At 40.7% G+C, this 21510-nt stretch overlaps 1 gene segment (V, D, J or C); it reads left to right on the top strand.

Moving 5' to 3' along the window:
• Window positions 1–212: 212 nt before the first annotated feature.
• LOC139235406 (Ig heavy chain C region-like) lies at window positions 213–20109 on the top strand. The segment is given in 7 exon segments: window positions 213–318; window positions 7808–8125; window positions 8511–8552; window positions 14964–15263; window positions 16213–16530; window positions 18490–18798; window positions 19718–20109. Coding segments are annotated over 7 exon segments (1785 nt in total).
• The last annotated feature ends 1401 nt before the right edge of the window (window positions 20110–21510 follow it).

Here is a 21510-nt window from a genome sequence, read left to right as displayed (position 1 = left end):
CTGGGAGAGTTTGATGGGACGGTGTAGAGCAAGCTTTACTCTCTATCTAAACCGTGCTGTACCTGCCCTGGGAGTGTTTGATGTGACGGTGTTGAGGGACGTTTACTGTTTCTCGAATCGTGCTATACCTGAGCTGGGAGTGTTTGATGGGACAGAATCAAGGGAGCTTTTCTCTGTATAGATTCGCGCTGTACCTGCCCTGGGAATGTTTGATGGCACAGTGTGACATCACTATCCCAGAAAAATGTTATTATCAGTGCAACTTCCTGTATATTGCATTTCGTTTTTACCTGTTTGACATCATCACGTCAGCAACACGTAAACAATGGGCGACGTCATTATTCACAACAATGCAGCGTCATCAATGTGACTTGGTCGCCATAGCTAAATCAGTGCGATCTCTGACCCTCAGCCACACGGATTGGTCGATTTGATCTCTATGGACACATCTATACCCCAGGGTCCAGTGCAGTAATAACCGAGACAGGTCCAATTGTAACATAGACAGAGTGAGGATATAGTGACAAGGTCTAGTGTAAAATAAACAGACACAGCGTCTAGTGTAATATAAAGAGAGACAGTGTCTAGCGTAACTTAAACAGAGACAGGGTCTAGTGTAATATAAACAGAGACCGTGTCTAGTGTAATATAGAAAATACAGGGTCTCGTGTAATATAAACAGAGACAGGGTCTAGTGTAGTATAAAAAATACAGGGTCTAGTGTAATATAAACAGAGACAGTCTCTAGTGTAATATAAATAGAGACAGTGTCTAGTGTAATATAAAAAATACAGGGTCTAGTATAATAGAAACAGAGGCAGGTTCGAGTGCAATATAAATAGAGACAGGGTCTAGTGTAATATAAATAGAGACAAGGTCTAGTGTAATATAAACAGAGAAAGGACCAATCTACCAATCTATTATAAAGAGACAGGAGATAGTATAATATAAAGAGTGACAGTGTCTAACATAATATAATAAAGGATATCGTGCTCTAATAATAACTAATACATGATCTATTGTATTAGAAACATTGACATTTTCTAGTGCAATATAAACTGAGACAGAGTCTAGTGTAATATAAGGAGAGACAGGGACTAGTGAAATATTGACAGAAACAAGGGGTACGGTAATATAAACAGAGACAGCGTCTAGTTCAGTAGTAACTGAGACAGGTTCTAATGTATTATAACGGAGGGTCTAGAAATGTGATAACTGATACAGAGCCTAGCATAATAAAAACAGAGACCATGTCTAGTGCAGTGTAACTGAGACAAGATCTACAGTAATAAAATAGAGCCCAAGACGAGTGCAGTAATAGCTGAGACAGGGCCTTGGGCAATCTGAATAGAGAGATGGTCGAGTGCAGTTATAATTAACCAGGGTCTAGAGTAATTTAAACATATAGAATGTCTAGAGTAATTTGATAGCAACATTCCAGCCATGCAAATTTTCATGTCTGTCTGACTGTCTATCTGTCTGTCTGTCTGTCTGTCGTTCGGTTGATCGGTCCATCCGTCTTTCCGTCCGTCGATTCGTACTTCTATCCATCTATCTGTACTTCTATCTAATATTACACTGGACCCTGTCTCTGTTTATATTAAACTGGACTCAGTCTCTGTTTATATTACACCAGAGCCTGTCTCTGTATAAATTACCCGAGTCCCTGTCTCTGTTTATATTACACAAGACTCTGTCTCTGTTTATATTGTACTAGACCCAGCCTCTGTTTATATTACACTAGACCCTGTCCCAGTTTATATTACACTAGACCCTGTCTCTGTTTATATTACACTAGAGCCAGTCTCTGTTTATATTACCCGAGTCCGTGTCTCTGTTTATATTACACAAGACCCTGTCTCTGTTTATATTGTACTAGACCCAGTCTCTGTTTATATTACAGTAGACCCTGTCCCTGTTTATAGTACACTAGACCCTGTCCCAGTTTATATTACACTAGACCCTGTCTCTGTTTATACTACACTAGACCCTGTCCCAGTTTATATTACACTAGACCCTGTCTCTGTTTATATTGCACGAGACCCTGTATCTGCTTATATTACACTGGACAGTGTCTCTGTTTATATTAAATTATAACCTATCTCTGTTTATATTACACTAGACCCTGCCTCTGTTTATATTAAACTAGACCATGCTCTGTTTATATTACAGTAGACCCTGTCTCTGTTTATATTCTTTCAGACACTATCCCTGTTTATATTACACTAGACCCTGTCTCTGTTTATATTACACTGGACCCTGTCTCTGTTTATATTACACTAGACCCTGTCTCTCTATATATTCTTCCAGACACTATCCCTGTTTATTTTACACTCGACCCTGTCTCTGTTTACATTACAGTAGATTCTGTCTCAGTTTATATTACAGGAAACCCTGTCTCTTTTTATATTACGCCAGGCACTGTCTCTGTTTATATTATCCTCGACACTCTCTCTCATTTTATTACACCAGATCATCTTTCCTTTTCAAATACATATTGATTTCCCTATTTGAAAGTTATGATTGAATCTGCTGCCATAACCCTTTCAAGCACTACATTCCAGGTTATTACAACTCGCTGCATAAAAAATCTCCTTATCTCCCTTCTTTTATTTATTTTATCAATCACCTTAATATTTGTCCTCTGCTTACCGATAGACCTGCCGATGGAAACCCTACTTTAATATCAACTCTATGAAACCCCTTCACAATTTTAATTCCCCCCGAAGCATTCCCTCCTATAATAAGAATAATCCCATCCTCTCTCGTCTCCACATAACTGAACTCCCTCATGCCTTGTAGCAATCTCCTCTGCATCCTTAGCAAGAGCCTGACAATCTTCCTAAAATATGGATTGAAATAAATGCAATCATTATTTGCCCTTCAGATTATTTCTAAGGATACATGCTCCCTTCAAATTTGACTGACTGAGAAGCATTAATTATATTGTTTTACTTGTTTTGACAATGCAGACGGTGACTGAAATGCTCAGCAACATCCGTCTCCACATGACTCATGTATCAATATGATCACTGTCGCCACCTGCTGATAAACGATATCTACTGCAAGCCCCAGAGCTTACTTGAAACATGATTCATAATTCCAACCACAATAACTTGCTTGAACGTTTACCCAGAGGATTTTTTTTTAGAGCAAACCACTAGAGGTGCAGATGATCAGAAAGTATCAAGGGCGGAATATCAAAATTATTGTTGCAAATTCACCTTCAAGCCATCACACAGAGCCGTCAGATTAGATAAACTTCCATAATGAATAAAAACCTCACAGGAAAAATGGTACAACCATGGCTAACAAGGGAAGTTAAAGATAGTAGTGCATTAAATGAACAACTTAGAATGTTGACAAAAAGAGTAGTAAGCCCGACAATTGAGAAGATTTTAGAATTCTGCAAAAGATGCACATGCAACTGAGAATATGGGAGAAAATATAAAATTAAATAAGCTATCAAAAACCTAAAAACAGATTGTTAGAGCTTCTACACGTGTATAGAAAATCAGTTAAATTACCGTACTGTACAATACAAAGTTAGGTGGGACAGTAAACAGTGAGGAAGAAGTAAGGAGGCTGCAAAGGGATATTGACAGGTTAAGTGAGTGGGCAAGAACATGACAGCTTGAGTATAATGTGGAGAAGTGTGAAGTTACGCATTTTTGTAGGACAAATAGAAACAAGAATATTTTTTGAATGCTGAGAAACTGGGTAATGTTGTTGTTCAGAAAGACCTGGATGGCCTTGTACACGAATCACAGAAAGCTAAAATAGAGCCAAAGTGAGCAATTAGGAACGCAAATGGTAAGCAACATTTTATTGCAAAAGGATTGGAGTATTAGAGCAAAGAAGCCTTCATGCACATATATAGGGCCCTGCTGAGACTACACCTGGTTTATTGTGTACAGTTGTGTTCTCCTTACCGAAAGAAGGATACACTTGCCTTGGAGGGAGTGCATCTAAGGTTCATCAGACTGACCTAATTCCTGGGTCGGCGGCGGGGGTGGAGGGGGTGCGGGGGTGGGGGGGTGGTGCTGACCTGTGAGGAGAGATTGAGTATGTAATGTCCATATTTACGAGAAAATCAGAACATAAGAACATAAGAATTGGGAGCAGGATTAGGCCATACGGTGCCTCGAGCCTGTTCTGTCATTCAACGAGATCATGGCTGATCTTCTGCCTCAACTGCACTTCCCTGCACTATCCACATATCTGAATGGAAACAAATGCAGGGCTTCGGGGAAAGGGCGGGGAATTGGGTCAATTATACAAAGTACTTCAAGTGTGGTCTAACCAAGTTTAGCATAAGTTTTGCACTTTTAGTTTTCTATCCCTCTCGAAATAAACCCGAGTTCAGGTATTCTTCTTTTTATGGAATTATTAACCTGCGTCGCAAGTTTTAGTGATGTGTGTATTTGCACTCTCAGAGACCTTTGTTCCTCCATCCTACTTAGATTCTTATTTTAAACGTGATAAGTGACCTCTTTATTTTTCTTACCAAAATGTAATACCCCATTATTTTCTGTGTTGAAATTAATTAGTCAATTCATGTATTCTTGTAATTCGTTGAAGTGTTCCACAGTATTTACACCCCGACACGCCGGCCCCACGTGCATTCGGAAATGTAGAAGTTGTGTTTTTGACTCCAAAATCTAAATTGTTAATATAAGTTGTGAACAATAGTGGACCCAGCACTGATCCTTGTGGAATCGATCGGTCCATCGATCGATCGATCTATCTATCGATCTATCGATCTATCTATCTATCTATCTATCTATCTATCTATCTATCTATCTATCTATCTATCTATCTATCTATCTATCTATCTATCTATCTATCTATCTATCTATCTCTCTATCTATCTCTCTATCTATCTATCTATCTTTCTATCTATCTATTTTTCCATCTATCTATATATATATAAATATATAGATATATATCTTTCTATCTATTTATTTATTTATCTATCTCTTTCTCTCCCTCTCTCTCTATCTATCTATCTATCTAGCTATCTATCTATCTAGCTATATATCAATCTATCAAGCTAGCTAGCTATGAATCTATCTATCTATCTATCTATCTATCTATCTATCTATCTATCTATCTATCTATCTATCTATCTATCTATCTATCTATCTATCTATCTATCTATCTATCTATCTATCTATTTATCTCTCTATTTATCTCTCTATTTATCTATCTATCTATCTATCTATCTATCTATCTATCTATCTATCTATCTATCTATCTATCTATCTATCTATCTATCTATCTATCTATCTATCTATCTATCTATCTATCTATCTATCTATCTTTCCATCTATCTATCTTTCCATCTATCTATATATATAGATATATATCTTTCTATCTATTTATTTATGTATCTATCTCTTTCTCTCCCTCTCTCTCTATCTATCTATCTAGCTATCTATCTATATAGCTATATATCAATCTATCTAGCTAGCTAGCTATGAATCAATCTATCTATCTATCTATCTATCTATCTATCTATCTATCTATCTATCTATCTATCTATCTATCTATCTATCTATCTATCTATCTATCTCTCTATCTCTCTATTTATCTCTCTATTTATCTATCTATCTATCTATCTATCTATCTATCTATCTATCTATCTATCTATCTATCTATCTATCTCTCTATCTATCTATCTATCTATCTATCTTTCTATCTATCTATCTTTCCATCTATCTATATATATAGATATATATATTTCTATCTATTTATTTATGTATCTATCTCTTTCTCTCCCTCTCTCTCTATCTATCTATCTATCTAGCTATCTATCTATCTAGCTATATATCAATCTATCTAGCTAGCTAGCTATGAATCTATCTATCTATCTATCTATCTATCTGTCTATCTATCTATCTATCTATCTATCTATTGCAGGGTTATGTGCGGTACTGATACTCCAGCTGACTGCTGCTATTGACATGGTTTCTGAGACATTGGATATATTTCCTTTCCTGGGATATGGGAACATTTACACAACGAAAAAATTAAACTTAACTCCAGTACTGTTACTGGGTAGATGTGTATATAAATAAGTATTTTGACAATGTGAAGGTTTTGAAGTTGGCTTCCCGGCATGCGGTCAGTAGTGAGAAAACTGTCCTTTGATGGACTGCACAGAAACCCACATGCTTCCTGTAAATGACACTGGTGTTCGAGGCTCGCTGACGGTAGTCAGTTAGGTTACTGCCAAATATTGTGTGGGTCAGATTAGCGTGAACAAGAATGGGAGAAAGATGGTATTTAACTATTTGAACATTAAATTATTCAGTCGAACTTTTAAAATAAGAAGCATTTTACATGGTATAACATCTCAAGAATGATTTTCCATAAATTCCATTCTCGCCATATAATAAGATAAGATCGGAAATAATGAATTGATCCACACGGTATCTAAGGAAAACTATTTCCAAATAAAGACCATTCTAGACCATTCAGTCACTTTATTCAGTACAGTATGAAGTGCTGGAGAGAGGTTTAATGGCCTCACCCCACACTGTAATGAGATGAGTGGGATTCGCAAAGTAAATAAAACAGGTTGAATTGCCTTGAATATTCTCACAGAGAAGTGCCAGCTGCACTTCTTTAATATTCTCACAGAATTTTGCGCCTGGTCTAAACTAATGTCTCTATTATTCCTGATTGGTAGCCGCGCAGTGTGCGGTGTAATTTGCGCTGATTTGGATCCCTGAACACCCCCTCTCATAGCCCGGTTACCATTGGGTGGTGCAATGCCCAGATTGTGATTTGTTTCTGCTGGAGATGAAGCATTTATTCCTGTGATATTCTGTAACATACCGTTATGTCCTGATACACCGAATTCCTGTTACCCGTGTCTGTTACACAGTCGGTCGCTATTAAAGTTAGCTGCAAGGATTTGGATGTCGAGGTTTGCTGATCACATTATCGGTTCTGATTCACAAGCTTCTCTCATAAAACGCAGGTCTGAAGCGGACGGGCCCCATATTATTATGTGTCTCCGTCAACTCACTCCTTTATCATCAGTCAAGCGGACTTATTTTAAAGCTAATTTTACAAACAGCTGTCTTAGGGTCACAGACTCAGGGGCAGTTAGTGAAATGCAATGAGAGACAATTGCGTAATGTGAGGAGCAAGATCTCATCTCCAGACCAAAAGTGTAGCTTTAGCCACGTACACCGTAAATCGAATCACATTACCCATCTCTCGCACTCGGTTAAATAGAGTGATAACAATTCAGATTATAGGGGATACTTTATTGGTACAGATGCATGGATAGTTAGCGGGAGATCGAGAAACACAAACTGGCAGTGTCTTTGGACCCTGATAATATAATTCAATCTCAGAGATTCACAACCCCTGTGAAACAGTGAGTAAATAAAGGGATTTAATTTACAGTCCAGATGTGAGTCCATTCTGTTGGTGATGCGGAAGGAGTGATGTGGATACAGAAACCGCCCCTATCTGGGCATCAATGGGCGGCGCCAGTGACCTCGCCCCCATCTCCCGGGTATTTAACTGCCGGTCACTGGGACTGCAATATAACAGTCTGGGAGTGTGTTTGCTCAGTGAGTTCTTGCCGGAACCATTCACCACACATTGCCAGGAGGATGAGGTTGGCGATTTCTCTCAGTCTGTTGCTGGCTTTCTTTTCCCGTGAGTAGTTTTTATTGTGCAATCTCTCACTGTTACTGTCTCAGTATTAGTTTCTCTCTGGAATGTTACAGCGTCAGGAATCATTTCACCAGGATTGATCCTCTGGGGTTTTTGATTATTTTTACAGGTGTCCACTCGGATGTGGTGTTGATTCAGCCCGAGGCAGAGACCAGGATTCCCGGAGGCTCCCTGAGACTGACCTGTCAATCCAGCGGCTTCGATCTTGGTGGTAGCTACATGTACTGGATCCGCCAGGTTCCCAGACAGGGGCTGGAGTGGCTGGTTACCTATTACAGTCCATCGAGCAAGTATTATGCCTCAGGGATTGAGAGCCAATTTACTGCGTCCAAAGACACTTCAAACAACATCTTCACGTTGGACATGAAGAATCTGAGGAGCGAAGACAACGCCATCTATTTCTGTGCAAGGGACTACAGCAATGGATCACGGTGCTATCCAGACCGAGCTCTCCATACAAAAACCCCAAGGGAGTTTGCTCAAAACTGTGATCGCTACCACACCAGGAGCGTCGAAGGAACTGAAGCTTAAATAAAAATAATGAGTGGAAGTAAGATATATATATATATTTAAATGTATTACATTTGTCTGCTTTATTAATGGTGATTGCCATGCTGAATCTGCACAGAGGCTTCAGAAGTATTCCAATCATTGTTATAAATATAATGAACGGTACAAACTGAAATATCTCACTGATTCACTCTTAGGGGTGTCGGAATCATGTTTTTAGAGCTGAGTGCAATTTAATCTCTGTATTTTATAGTTTACAGTCCACCGGAGTATTTGACATGACATATCTCACTGTGACGCTACGGGCTACTGGGGACAAGGGACCATGGTGACGGTGACTGCAGGTAAGGAACATTCACTCATTCAAAAACTGTTGTATTTGTGTCTTTATTTTATATTTCTGTTCATTTTAATAATTATTTCGTTCACTGAAACTTGGGTCCGGTGGATTTTGTTTTGAGATTTTTTGCAATGCTCAATGTGATTCTGCTTCAAAAAGATTATAGAAATCAACAGTTTCTCCACAGAAAATGTTGTTGATGTGATTTGGTGTTTATTCGCTGACGACTGTGTGCCTGGTTACTTTAAATACTTTATGGTTGTTACACTCTTTGACGTTTCTGCAATGTTTAATCTCGGTGACCTATGATTGTTGCAGTTTTTCTGATCGAATGCAAACATTGTGTTTAAATCTATTTAAAGGAACATTGCAGGCACAAAACAGAAAGCTTAGCGATCAATAAATAATCTTAAGGAATTGAATGCTTTTTATTGAAAATTACATTGTCATCTACTGAGCGAATGTTCCCGAAAGTTTAGATTCAATATGTGACGCGTTACTGTAATTAAGAACTGAACAATTAACACATTTCCAGCCGGAACAGATTTAAATTAATATTACTAACATTATTATAATGCAGTAATATCACCAATTATTATTAAATATGCTATAATATCAACATTAATGTATTTAACAGTCTAAACACAATTCTGCTGAACGTATTTTAAATTTCTGTTGAATTCAATCATTAGTTATTTCAGTGTTAGGCGGGTTCGGTGATTCTGTAATGAGATTTTTTGCAAGGATACATTTGATTCTGCTGGAAGTGTTTATAGAGTGAAGGGTCTGCTCCATGAAAGGTTCTGTCGAGGGATTCGGCCCCTCAGTGATGTGATTTAGTGTTGATCTGCTGAGGAGAGTTTGTGCCTGTGTCACTCAGAATACCTAGAATTTGTGAAACCGTTTGGCGTTTCTACAATGTTTAATAAATATTGGGTGTTGTTTGTTAAAACTTTCACTAAACTAATCTTGAACACTTTGCAAGACCAAAACCTGTCTATCAATAACAAATTTCGCTGTATTAGTAAGGCTGAAATTCAGGCACATTAAGTTAATTTCAAATGTTCCAGGTAAGTGTGCTTCTGAGGAGGAAGGGCCAGACAGGCACTCAGATTATTTTCAATAATCATCTAACATGAACATTAATTAGAATGTAACATCAGTGATCATTTATTAAACACAAACGATCCCTTACAATTGCGTTGCATACTGGTCCGTATTATAGTTATTGCAAAACCTCAATGGTTGGAGAGAATGTTTAATTAATTCCAAAATTAATTTATAAATCAATGCATTTATAACCCGGCTGTGCTGAGTTCGATAAGGTGCCGCTGCAGATTTTGGTGAATTAACTTCCTGTTTTGCCTCGATGATTTTACAGGTTATATTTACTGATGAAAATATATCAAATCAGTGGGTGGTCAGATTTCAATGTAGATGTCTCCTGGATTGTGACATTCTTATTCTGTCACCGAGTCCCGTGACGGCAGCAAATTCCCGTGGAATGTGAATTATTTCCAGATACTTGCTTTCAGGGGAGTTAATTTTTACACGGTTTCCAAGAAAGTTGACAGAGATGGAAAAATGGCTGGATTCTGAAGAGTCTCTCAAATTAATATCAGTTTAATTTCAAAGAATCTGCGGAGTTGAGGTGGTTGGAAATTGACAAGAAATAAATTAGAAATCAAGCAGCTTCATTGAAATTAACAGATTTAACTGGTCTCTCTGCCTGGAGCACCGTTTGTGTCTGTTCTGTTTCTGTGCGCCTGCTCACTGTGTGAGAATCAGGAGTCCTCCTGACCGGTTGTAAACCTTCTGGATTGTGATTCTGTATTGCGGGGAGTGTCATTTAACTCAGTTATTTAAGAAACTGGTATATGTGAGAAACGTAAAAGTTTGACTTTAAAGTTGATGAGTCGCCGCAGAAATGAGATCAGTTACCCAGAGTGTGACAGTCAGAAGGAACAGTTCCGAAACACCATGGGGGGACAGTAGAAGGAGCTTTAATCAGTTTCTAACCCAGTTGTACATGCCCTGGGAGTGTTTGATGGGACAGTGCAGAAGGAGCTGTACTCTGTATCTAGCCCATGCTGTACGTGCCCTGGGAGTGTTTGAATGGACAGTGTAGAGGGGGCTTTACTCTGTATCTAACCCCATGCTGTACGTGCTCTGGGCGTGGGCGAAAGACTGGATCAACTGGGCTTGTATTCACTGGAGTTCAGAAGAATGAGAGGGGACCTCATAGAAACATATAAAATTCTGACGGGGTTAGACAGGTTAGATGCAGGAAGAATGTTCCCAATGTTGGGGAAGTCCAGAACCAGGGGTCACAGTCTAAGGATAAGGGGTAAGCCATTTAGGACCGAGATGCGGAGGAACTTCTTCACCCAGAGAGTGGTGAACCTGTGGAATTCTCTACCACAGAAAGTTGTTGAGGCCAATTCACTAAATATATTCAAAAAGGAGTTAGATGAGGTCCTTACTGCTACGGGGATCAAGGGGTATGGCGAGAAAGCAGGAATGGGGTACTGAAGTTGAATGTTCAGCCATGAACTCATTGAATGGCGGTGCAGGCTAGAAGGGCCGAATGGCCTACTCCTGCACCTATTTTCTATGTTTCTATGTTTCTATGTTTCTATGTGTTTGATGGGACAATGTAGAGGGAGCTTTACTCTGTATCTGACCCATTCTGTACCTGCTCTGGGCATGTTTGATGGGACAATGTAGAGGGAGCTTTACTCTGTATCTTGACCCATGCTGTATCTGCTCTGGAAGTGTTTGATGGGACAGTGTAGAGGGAGTGTTACTCTGTATCTGACCCATGCTGTACCTGCTCTGGAGGTGTTTGATGGGACAATGTAGAGGGAGCTTTACGCTGTATCTTGACCCATGCTGTACCTGCCCTGTTTGGATTGATGGCACAGTGCAGAAATAATTTTACTCGGAATCTAAACCTTGCTATATTTGGCCCGTCTTACGGGGTAGTGTAGTTTAATATGCATTCATCCTTTGCTTTACATGACCTTACAGCGCCAGACTGATGAGTGAAGAGAGAGATTTACTCTATCGAATCTATCCTGTATCTGATTTGAGTGATTTTCTAAAAATATTGAAGAAACTTCAATCTGCATCTAACTAATAAGATATCGAATTAGTAATGGTTATACAGTTGAGCATCAGATAATTATTGAATGAGATTGGTCTGATCCGAAGCTCACTTTCAGAACAAACAGCGCCTCGTCTGATCTGATGGGTGCTCCAATTTATTTTGGCAATTTTGGACCTGCACTGGGGCTGTTTGATGGGACATTGTAGAGGGAGATTTATTCTGTATCTAACCCATGCTGTACCTGCCCTGGGAATGTTTAATGGGACACTGTAGAGGGAGCTTTACTCTGTACCTGTATTGGGAGTGTTTGATGGGACAGTGTAGAGGAAGCTTTATTCTTTATCCAAGCCTGACTGTACCTGCCCTGAGTGTGTTTAATTGGAAATGTGGAGGGAAATCTACTTTTTATCTAACTCGTGCCGTACCTACCCTGGGAGTGTTTGATATGACAGTGATGAAGGAGCTTTACTCTGCAACTAACCCGTACTTTACTTTATCTGGCAGTGCTTGATGGGACATTGCAGAGATTGCTTTAATCAGTATTTAAACTTTTATTTACAAAGACGTGGAGCTTAATTGGGTCCTTCAATATAGATTGATCTTCTATTTAATCAGAGCTATAGGTGAGCTGGTGCGCTTTAAAGGGGCAGTGTATGGGAAGCTTGTCTTTGTACATGTGATAATTGTGCTGAATCTAATCGGTCAATTTGATAACGCATTTTATGGAGAGACATTTCGTAGCACCTCTCTGCAGTACTTGAGCTGGGAATGTTTGACGGGATAGTACAGATAACGTATTACTCTGTGTGCAACCCTTGCTATACCTGTCCTGACCCACATGACAGCATAGCGGGAGCTTTGCTCTCATATCTCTGCTGTATCTGACCTGAGAGTGCTTGGTCAGGCAATGTTCAAGATACCGCTAGCTGCGACTAACAAATAGCAGATAAACTACTCGTGACAGATATACACAATAAATCGTCCGATTGACCAGATTAAACAACGCACATTCATTGATGTTTATATTCTTTCTGAAAAAATGCCAAATTTTTAATGAGTTATTAATGTTTGAACATTTTGAGCATCAGATTACTATTGAACACGATTGGCCTGATCCTCAGCTCACTTCCAGAACAAACTGTTTCAGGAAGTGAATAACGCTCCAGAAAGCAGCGCCTGTTCTGATCTGTTGGGAGGCTGTAAGTTATTTTCACAATTTAAATGGAGGATATCAAGACTCCCACTTGAATTAATCGTCATGAGGACCTCATGTTTAGAAACATTATGTTGTTCAATTCTTCCTGAAAAGGTTAAAGGCAGGGACAAACTATGAGAGATGCAGCTATTGGCCTGGATCACAACACAAGGCGCACAGTCACTGAGCTGCAATTCTGTGAAACATTTAAAGAGATAGAGTCAACCTGCAATAAGTCATCATTCGCAATGAATTTTAAGCCTTTATAGCAGCATGCGATTGACTAATTTGCGTCAGATTTATAAGATCTCTTTATTTTAAATATCCTCTTTAATTACAACAAACAATAAAAATAGATCTGGTCGAGGTGTCCAAAATATGAAGCGTTTCCTTCCATTAAATCTAGTAGAACTATTCCCACTGACTCGTGTAGAATGATAGCATCTCACAGCACTGAAAAGGCCATTCAGGCATCGTGCCTATGCCGGCTCTGAAAGAGCTGTCCAATTTAGTCCAACTCCCCAGGGTTTTCCTTCTAAACGTGCCACTGAGTCCTCCTGACGTACAGGAGGAAATGTCTGGAGCATTCCTGAAATTACCAACCCTCTGTGTGAAAAAATTACCCCAATTTCCCCTTTTGATCTTTTGCCAATTATTTTAAATTTGTGACCTTTGGTTACCCACCTACTTTCCAGCGGAAGCAGTTTCTCCCTACTTGCTCTATCAAAACCTGTCATAATGTTGAATATCTCTCTTCGGTCTCCTCTTAACCTCTGCTCTAAGGAGAATATCCCAGCTTCTCCAATCTATCCACATAAATGAAGACCCCATCCCTGGCATCATCCTGGTAAAAGCTTCCCCTCTACACTCCCCAATGGCTTGACATCCTTCCTACATTGTTGTTCCAGAATTGTGCACAATACCCCAGCTGAGGCCTAACACGTGATCTGTAAGTTTTGCATAACCGTCTTGTTTTTGTAGTCAATGGCCCATTTACAAAGTCAAGTATCCCATACGCTTTCATAACTGTCTTACCAGTTTGCCCTGCCCCCTTCAAAGATTTTTGAATATGTTCATCTAGATTTCTCTGTTCGTGCATCCCCTCAAAACAATACTATTTAGATTATACTGCTTCTCCATCTTCCACCCAATGTGCATCGCTTCTCAATGATTCGCATTAAATTGCAATTGCCATGTCCCGGCGCATTTCACTGGTCCATCTGTCTCCTCATGGAGTCTGCTGCTTTCATGCTCACTATTGGCTACGTTGCCAGGTTTTGCATCACCTTCGAACTTCGAAATTGTATTCCCTATAACCAAGTCCAGGTCATTGTGATATAACAAGAACAACAATGGGAACTGAAATGGGCCATTTAAGGAGAAACTTCCAATTAACCGGATTTTGGAATGGTATTTTATTCGGATTATTAATTGAGTGGCAGGGAGGAGGAAACTCAAGAGACATGCATTCAATGGGATGGGATAGAGCCCAGATCACAGTGCACTGAGGGACATCGGTCTCCATCAAATGCTGAGAAAATGAGGGAGAAATTCGACTCAATCGCAATTCACCGACAGCTTGAATCTTAGAAACTTAACTATGGAAATGCTACCTGTTGAATTATGTGGTATGCAAATTTAGAGGGTTTTTTGCTAACGTCCGAAGCAGGAATTCCGCTGTTACTTTGAAGTGCAGTCACTGTTGTTTTGTAGGGATACGCCGCAGGCAATGTGCACAGAGCAAATTTCCCCAAACTGCAATTAAATAAAGGACCAGAAATGGTGCTGATTGAGAAATAAATGGAGGCCGAAATAGCAGGAACACGTCTCTGTTCTTCTATTGTATGATCCAATGAAGGATTCTTTATTGACGAGTTGTGTAAATGTTCTTGTTGTGTAATGTGATAGAGCTCGGGGATAGAGAGGTGTGTTCCTGACCAGGGCATCGACAGGTCCTTATGATGGAACTGACAGAAACTCAAATGCCCGTGTAGTCTTTGATGGGGAAATGGTGGAATTAGTTTATTCTGCAGTCAAATTTCGAGCTGTTTATTTCTTTTATAAGCACGGATTACAGAGTCTAACTTGTTCAATGGGCCATTCTTTCCCAGTAACACCGTCTCCCCCCACCCTCTACGCCCTGCTCTCCTCCTGTGAACAACCCAGTACCGATGGCTCCATCACGTACGGCTGTTTGGCGATGGACTACTCCCCCGACATCACCAGCCTTTCCTGGAAGAAAGATAAAGAGCCAATCACCACTGGATTGAATAGCTACCCGTCAGTGCTCAACAAGAAGGGAATCTACACCCAGAGCAGCCAGTTAACCATCGCCGAGTCAGATGTGGGGAGCAGCACAATTTACTGCGAGGTTCGACGTGGTGTGTCGGTCTGGGCCATCACAATGCTAGGTTAGTGATGTGGATTACAGGGCAAACAATGATAAGGTGAGAAATTATGTTCAACTTGTAGAGAAATTTGGTTAGACAACACTTAGAGTACTGTGTACAGTTCTGCTCTCCATATCATACTTAGAATACTGTGTACAGTTCTCGTCTCCAAATCACACTTAGAGTATTGTGTACAATTCTGCTCTCCCTATCATACTTATAATATTGTGTACAGTTCTGGTCTCCATATTACACTTAGATTATTGTGTACAGTTCTGGTTTCCATATAATAATTAGAATACTGTGCACAGTTCTAGTCTCCTTATCACATTTAGAATATTGTTCACAATTCAGGTTTCCATCTCATACTTAGAATACTGTCGAAAGTTAGCTCTCCACATCATACTTAAAATATTATGCACAGTTCCGGTCTCCATATCACAGTTAGAATACTGTACACAGTTCTGTTCTCCATATCACGCTTAGAATATTGCTTAAAGTTCTGGTTTCCATCTCATACTTAGAATACAGTGTAAAGTTCTGGTCTCCATATCATACTGAGAATAGTGTGCATAGTTCTGGTCTCCATATTACACTTAGAATAGTATGCATAGTTCTGTTCTCCATATCACACTTAGAATATTGCTTAAAGTTCTGGTTTCCATCTCATACTTAGAATACAGTGTAAAGTTCTGGTCTCCATATCATACTGAGAATAGTGTGCATAGTTCTGGTCTCCATATCACACTTAGAATATTGTGCATGGTTCTGGTCCCCATATCGCACTTAGAATATTATGCACAGTTCCGGTCTGCATATTAAACTGAGAATACTGTGCACAGTTCTGCTCTCTGTAAATGCCAGGTTAGTGTTCGTCTGACAGCAAAGAACCTGTTAAAATATAAGGACACTTTGCATTTCTTAATCAATTATTTTCCAAGCAATGTCAATAATATGTTTTTTTTTGAAGATCCTGAACCGGACATCGTTCCTCCAACTGTTCTCCTCACGCTGAGTTCCACTGAACAAATCACCAGCAGCAGATATGCAAGCGCCGTGTGTTCAATCATCGATTTCAGGCCAAAATCACTGACCGTGAATTGGCTGAAGAGTGGACAACTCATGGATTCGGGCATCATCACCTCTCCCGTCTTTGAGGTGAACGGGAACTTCTTGACGGCCAGTCGGCTGACAGTCCCCGCCGAGGAATGGTTCACCGGCTCGGTCTACACCTGCCAGGTCACTCATGAAGGGGTCACGCAAAACCATAACTTCAGCAGATCTCAGGGTAAGAGACACAATCCCGGGAGGTTGCACACCATTCTGAGCGCTGACCTCAGTAAGGATTTTATTGGAATTAGTAAAAAGCAGAGGACTGTTCCTAATTTCCAATCATGCAGTTTGTGTATTCTTGCGATACAAACTTGCCTTTATACAGCGCCTTCAGCGACCACAGACTGAACCAAAACGCTTGCCAGCCAATGAATTAAGTTGTGAAATGTGGTCACAGTTGTAATGTACAAAGTACGGCAGTCATTTAGTGCACAGCAAGCTCCCACAAACAGCAGTGTGATAATGACCATTTTTTTTTGTTGAGTGATATTTCTTGAGGGATAAATATTCCCAGGCCACCAGGGAGAACTCCTCTGCTTTTCATTGAAATAATGCCAGAGTATCTTTTACCTCCACCTGAGAGGCCAGACGGATCCTCGGTTTAACACCTGATCCGACAGACGGCAACTCCGATAGTGCGCCATGCCCCCAGTACTGCACTGGGAGACTCAGCTTACATTTTGTGATCAAATATCTGGAGTGGAAATTCAATCCAGGATCTTCTGGTTCAGGATTCCTCATTGCTCAGGATTTATTAACCTCGCCAAAGAAGCTTTCCCCTTGCTCTGATGTCAGGCAGTGAGTGAAGTGTCCTTAGTCTCAGGTTTATCCTGAGTTGGCTGATCATAAATGGAGCGGCTGTCGGAGTCTGGAACCCTTTCCTGCCAACTGTCCAGGAATCCTGCTAGAATGGGCATCTACCCTATTCAGAGCACTGAGCTCAATTCTCGGCTCCGCACCACAGGAAGAATATACATGGAGGCGCTAAACTGCAGGTTTACCCGAATTAAACCGGGGCTAATAATGTAAAATGATCAGTCGACGAGTATAAAACGTTAAGAGATGATCCAATTGACGTGTTTAAGTTGATAAATGGAATTGATCGAGTAGATATACAACATTTATTTAGTTTGATGAAAGAGTCGAGAACAAGTAGCAGAAACTTAACATTAGAGTTAGGCCGTGCAGAGGTGATGTCAGAAAGGATTTTCTCACAAGAAGAATATTGCAAGTCGGGATTTCCCTCCCCAAAAGCTGCTGACACTTGCTTTCAATTGAAAAGTTGAAAATTGAGATTTATAGATTTTTGTCAGGCAAGGTTATCAAGGGTTACATAACCAATGCGTGAAGATGGTGTTGAGTGTTCATCAGCCATGATCTAACTGGTTGGCGAGACAGGATGGATGGACTGAATGCCCTCCTCCTGTTCCTATGTTGCTATTAATGCCCTGAGGTCATATTTATCTCTGAATCTCTCTCACCAGACATGATAAATGTTCAGTAATTACAGAAATTAACAAACGACCTCACATCATTCCAAATGATGCCGCACCACAAAGATTCCTTGGAACTCCATTCTCCCGACCTTGCACTTCTCCTCTGACGGGGGCTGTGACTGGTTCCTGCACATTTTCACTGCAACAAAAAACGCAGCAAGAGACCAGAAACTTAACTTTGTTTCCTGTTGTCCCATAAATCCTGAAATTAATTTGACACTGGTTTTGAACCAGTATAATGTCTGGTGTAGACCTCTTGAACTTCGGGCTTTTCGGGCTTCAGCTATTATAACCAACGGTGATGCATTTGGGTGCAAGGATCTATGGACGGGCTTAAAGGAGCAAGGGATTTCAGGAAGAGCGCTATTCCATGCCTAACACAATGTATTCCCATTTTATGCCGGGTATTTGCTTCACAGCCCATTACAGGTGGCTCTGGCTGCAAATACACAAGAAATGTTACAGATCTCTCGGAATCGTTGCCAATTCATTGTCCTTCCAATAACGCCGGTGTTGAGGCAACAGCGAGAGGTTGATATCTCAAAAGTGATATATTCCCCTTGAAAGATTTAAGGCTAAATATTGGTGTCCGGATTCTGAAGCTTCAGCTTTTCCTGACTCTCATTCCTGTTTCGCAGTGGTTGTCCCATGCAGCGATTCAAAAATCACTCTTCGCCCACCGTCATTGGAACAGGTCTTACTGGAGGCGATGGTGACCTTAACCTGCGTCGTGTCTGACGCTCCTTATGGGCTCACCGTCTCTTGGACCCGGGAAAAGGAGGCTTTGAAATCAGAGATTGCCTTCCAGCCGGGAGAGGATCCCAACATAGTGATCAGCAACTTAAACATCTCGACACAAGACTGGCTGAGTGGGGATAATTTCTACTGCGTGGTGAGCCATCAGGATATGCCGACTCCTATCAGAGATTCCATCCACAAGGAAAAGGGTGAGCGGGGAGATTGTTGCAATAAGTGAGATACTGTGACTATTTCCAGTGCATGTGCAAGGGACAATTCATTATATAAAGTGTTTAATGGGCTGCTCTGATCATTCAGTTTGGTAATTCCACGAACTCAGCACTCTGGGACCTGACATTATGTATTTTAGGGGAAACTGGACAAGTCCATTAGTGAGAAAGGAATAGAAGGGTATGTTATTAGGAATAGATTAAGTGAGCTAGGAGGAGGCTTGTGTGAAACATACACACCGGCATAGACCAGTTGGCCAAATCTCCTCATTCTGTGCAGTAAATTCTATGTAATTTTCCAGACCAACCCTTGGAGATTTCAGAGAGAAAGATTGTGTTCCCTCTGCTGCGGGATGGAAAACCAGAGAGGCCCCAGAGGGGAAAAGGAAAAGCGTTAAAATTCAACGCAGTGTCCATTTCTCTCACATCTAACCACCTGAAATTGGCTGAATTTAAATGAGGAAGGCGAGTTGTGGGCGGTGGTCTCACAGGCCACCCGGGAGAACGGGAGGATTGGAAGCCGAGTCAGGAGGTCTCGGATCGCGGGGGCTGGGTTAGACAGGGACCCTGGATCCAGGAGGTAGGTGTAAGGGCAATTACCACCTGGGTGCAGCAGTCCCCGCCTCGCTGTAACTGCAGGGATTTACACAGTGTGTCAAACCGGACCAGCGACAGTTAAACACCAAATGGTGGTTAAAATAGAAGATTCCAGTCCCATTTAAATATTTTACTCAAATATAATATTACAACCGGGAGTGGGCGCGTTGACGTCGGGATTCCTATTTTTAACAATTTAAAAACCTCCACGCCCAAAACCCGCCTGCTGTATTGATTTAAAGTTTTCCCATTGTCTCTGGAACTGTCAAGTTCATTGGCCTTTATTGTAACTGTTCTACAGCGAAAGATCCGCGGGAACCGGCCGTGTCTGTCCTCCTGCCCTCGGCAGAAGAAGTCTCCGCTCAGAGGTTGGTCAGCCTCACCTGCTTAGTGAGAGGTTTCTCCCCCCGAGAGATCTTCGTCAAATGGACCGTCACTGACAAGCCGGTGGATTCCGGCAACTACAAGAACACCGAGGTGATGGCAGAGAACGGCAGCAGATCCTTCTTCATGTACAGCCTGCTATCCGTTGCAGCCGAGGAGTGGGCCAGCGGCGCTTCTTACTCCTGTGTGGTGGGACACGAAGCGATCCCCTTGAAGATCACCAACAGAACCATCAATAAATCCAGCGGTAAACCCAGTTTCGTCAACATTTCCCTTGTTCTGATGGACACCGTCAATTCTTGTCAATGAGAATCTCTCGATTGCATTTCAGTTCTTAAATAAAAAACAATAAAGGGCTTTTTTTCCAATCGTGAGTTAAACAGGCAGCCGCTCAATTAACTATGTTTCCTAGTTTTGCCAATGTGAGGGCTGTTTGTCTGAAGTAGAGTGTTTGCGTGTCTCGGTCCCAAGGCTTATACAGCCAGCGCTCCCAGCTCAGATACACCATGGGTTAGAGACTGGGTGAAGTTCTCTCATTACAGGATTCCTGAAAGTAACTTCAGCAGAGAGAGAGTAAAGGGTAATTTTAACTCACTGTACCTCTCATACCCACCAGCGAGAGGGGAACGGGAAATGCATAATTCTCGTAACCCCCACTGCCCCTCCCACAGGGAGATGGGAAATGAACCACTCTCTTGTAAATGCACTAAGTTGCCATCAGTACAATGTCACATTCTAACCCATGGTCAAAAGATTTTAAACTTGCCACATGATTATTATATTCTGAAATAACTATTTATTCCACGTAATATTTTTTAATTAAATAGTCCCTGTTAATTGTAAACTAACATGCTGAATTCTAATGGGCCATATCTAAACTGGTGATTGAATCCTCTGCGGGTTTCTCATAGTTGTGTCCCTGATGTTTCTGAGGCCCATCGGTTGAATTGTTGCATTCCTTCGGCTGACGTCACATTGCGCCTCACACAGGACACATTTACACAGAGCAGGGAGAATACATGTGAAAGTGAGTCTGTCTGTGTTCATATGTAAGTGTGATGATGATTTTGTATAAGTGTGTGTATTTTTGTGTAAGTGCACAATTTCACAGTAACACACATAGACTTACATATAAAGACATACGTTAACACTCTGACACATAATATTATACATAACTCGAATATAATGAAAACCATCATTGTCAAATCCAGTTATTGGTACTCTCTGAAAATTTTAACAATAGCAATAATACACGTCAATCTAAATGCACACTTACACAACGGATACTTACACACACTTACACACACATAGACACACACATCAATCCACACAGACACTGACACAAAGCACACCTACACCCACTTACACACACATAAACACATACATCAATCCACACACACACTTACACAAAACAAACTTACACACACATAGACACACGCAGCAATCCATACACACAGACTTACAAAACACACTTACACACACTTACTCACACATAAACACATACATCAATCCACACACACACTTACACAAAACACACTTATACACACATAGACACACGCATCAATCCATACCCATACACTTACAAAACACACTTACACACACTTACACACACATAAATACACATCAATCCACACACACACTTACACAAAACACACACACACTTGTAAACAAACGCATCAATCCAAACACACATTTACACAAAACACACAC

Source organism: Pristiophorus japonicus, chromosome 23 (assembly GCF_044704955.1).
Source record: "Pristiophorus japonicus isolate sPriJap1 chromosome 23, sPriJap1.hap1, whole genome shotgun sequence".
NCBI classification, from domain to species: domain Eukaryota; kingdom Metazoa; phylum Chordata; class Chondrichthyes; family Pristiophoridae; genus Pristiophorus; species Pristiophorus japonicus.
The sequence above is the reverse complement of the archived record's forward strand: the minus strand, read 5'-3'. Positions and strand labels throughout refer to the sequence as shown.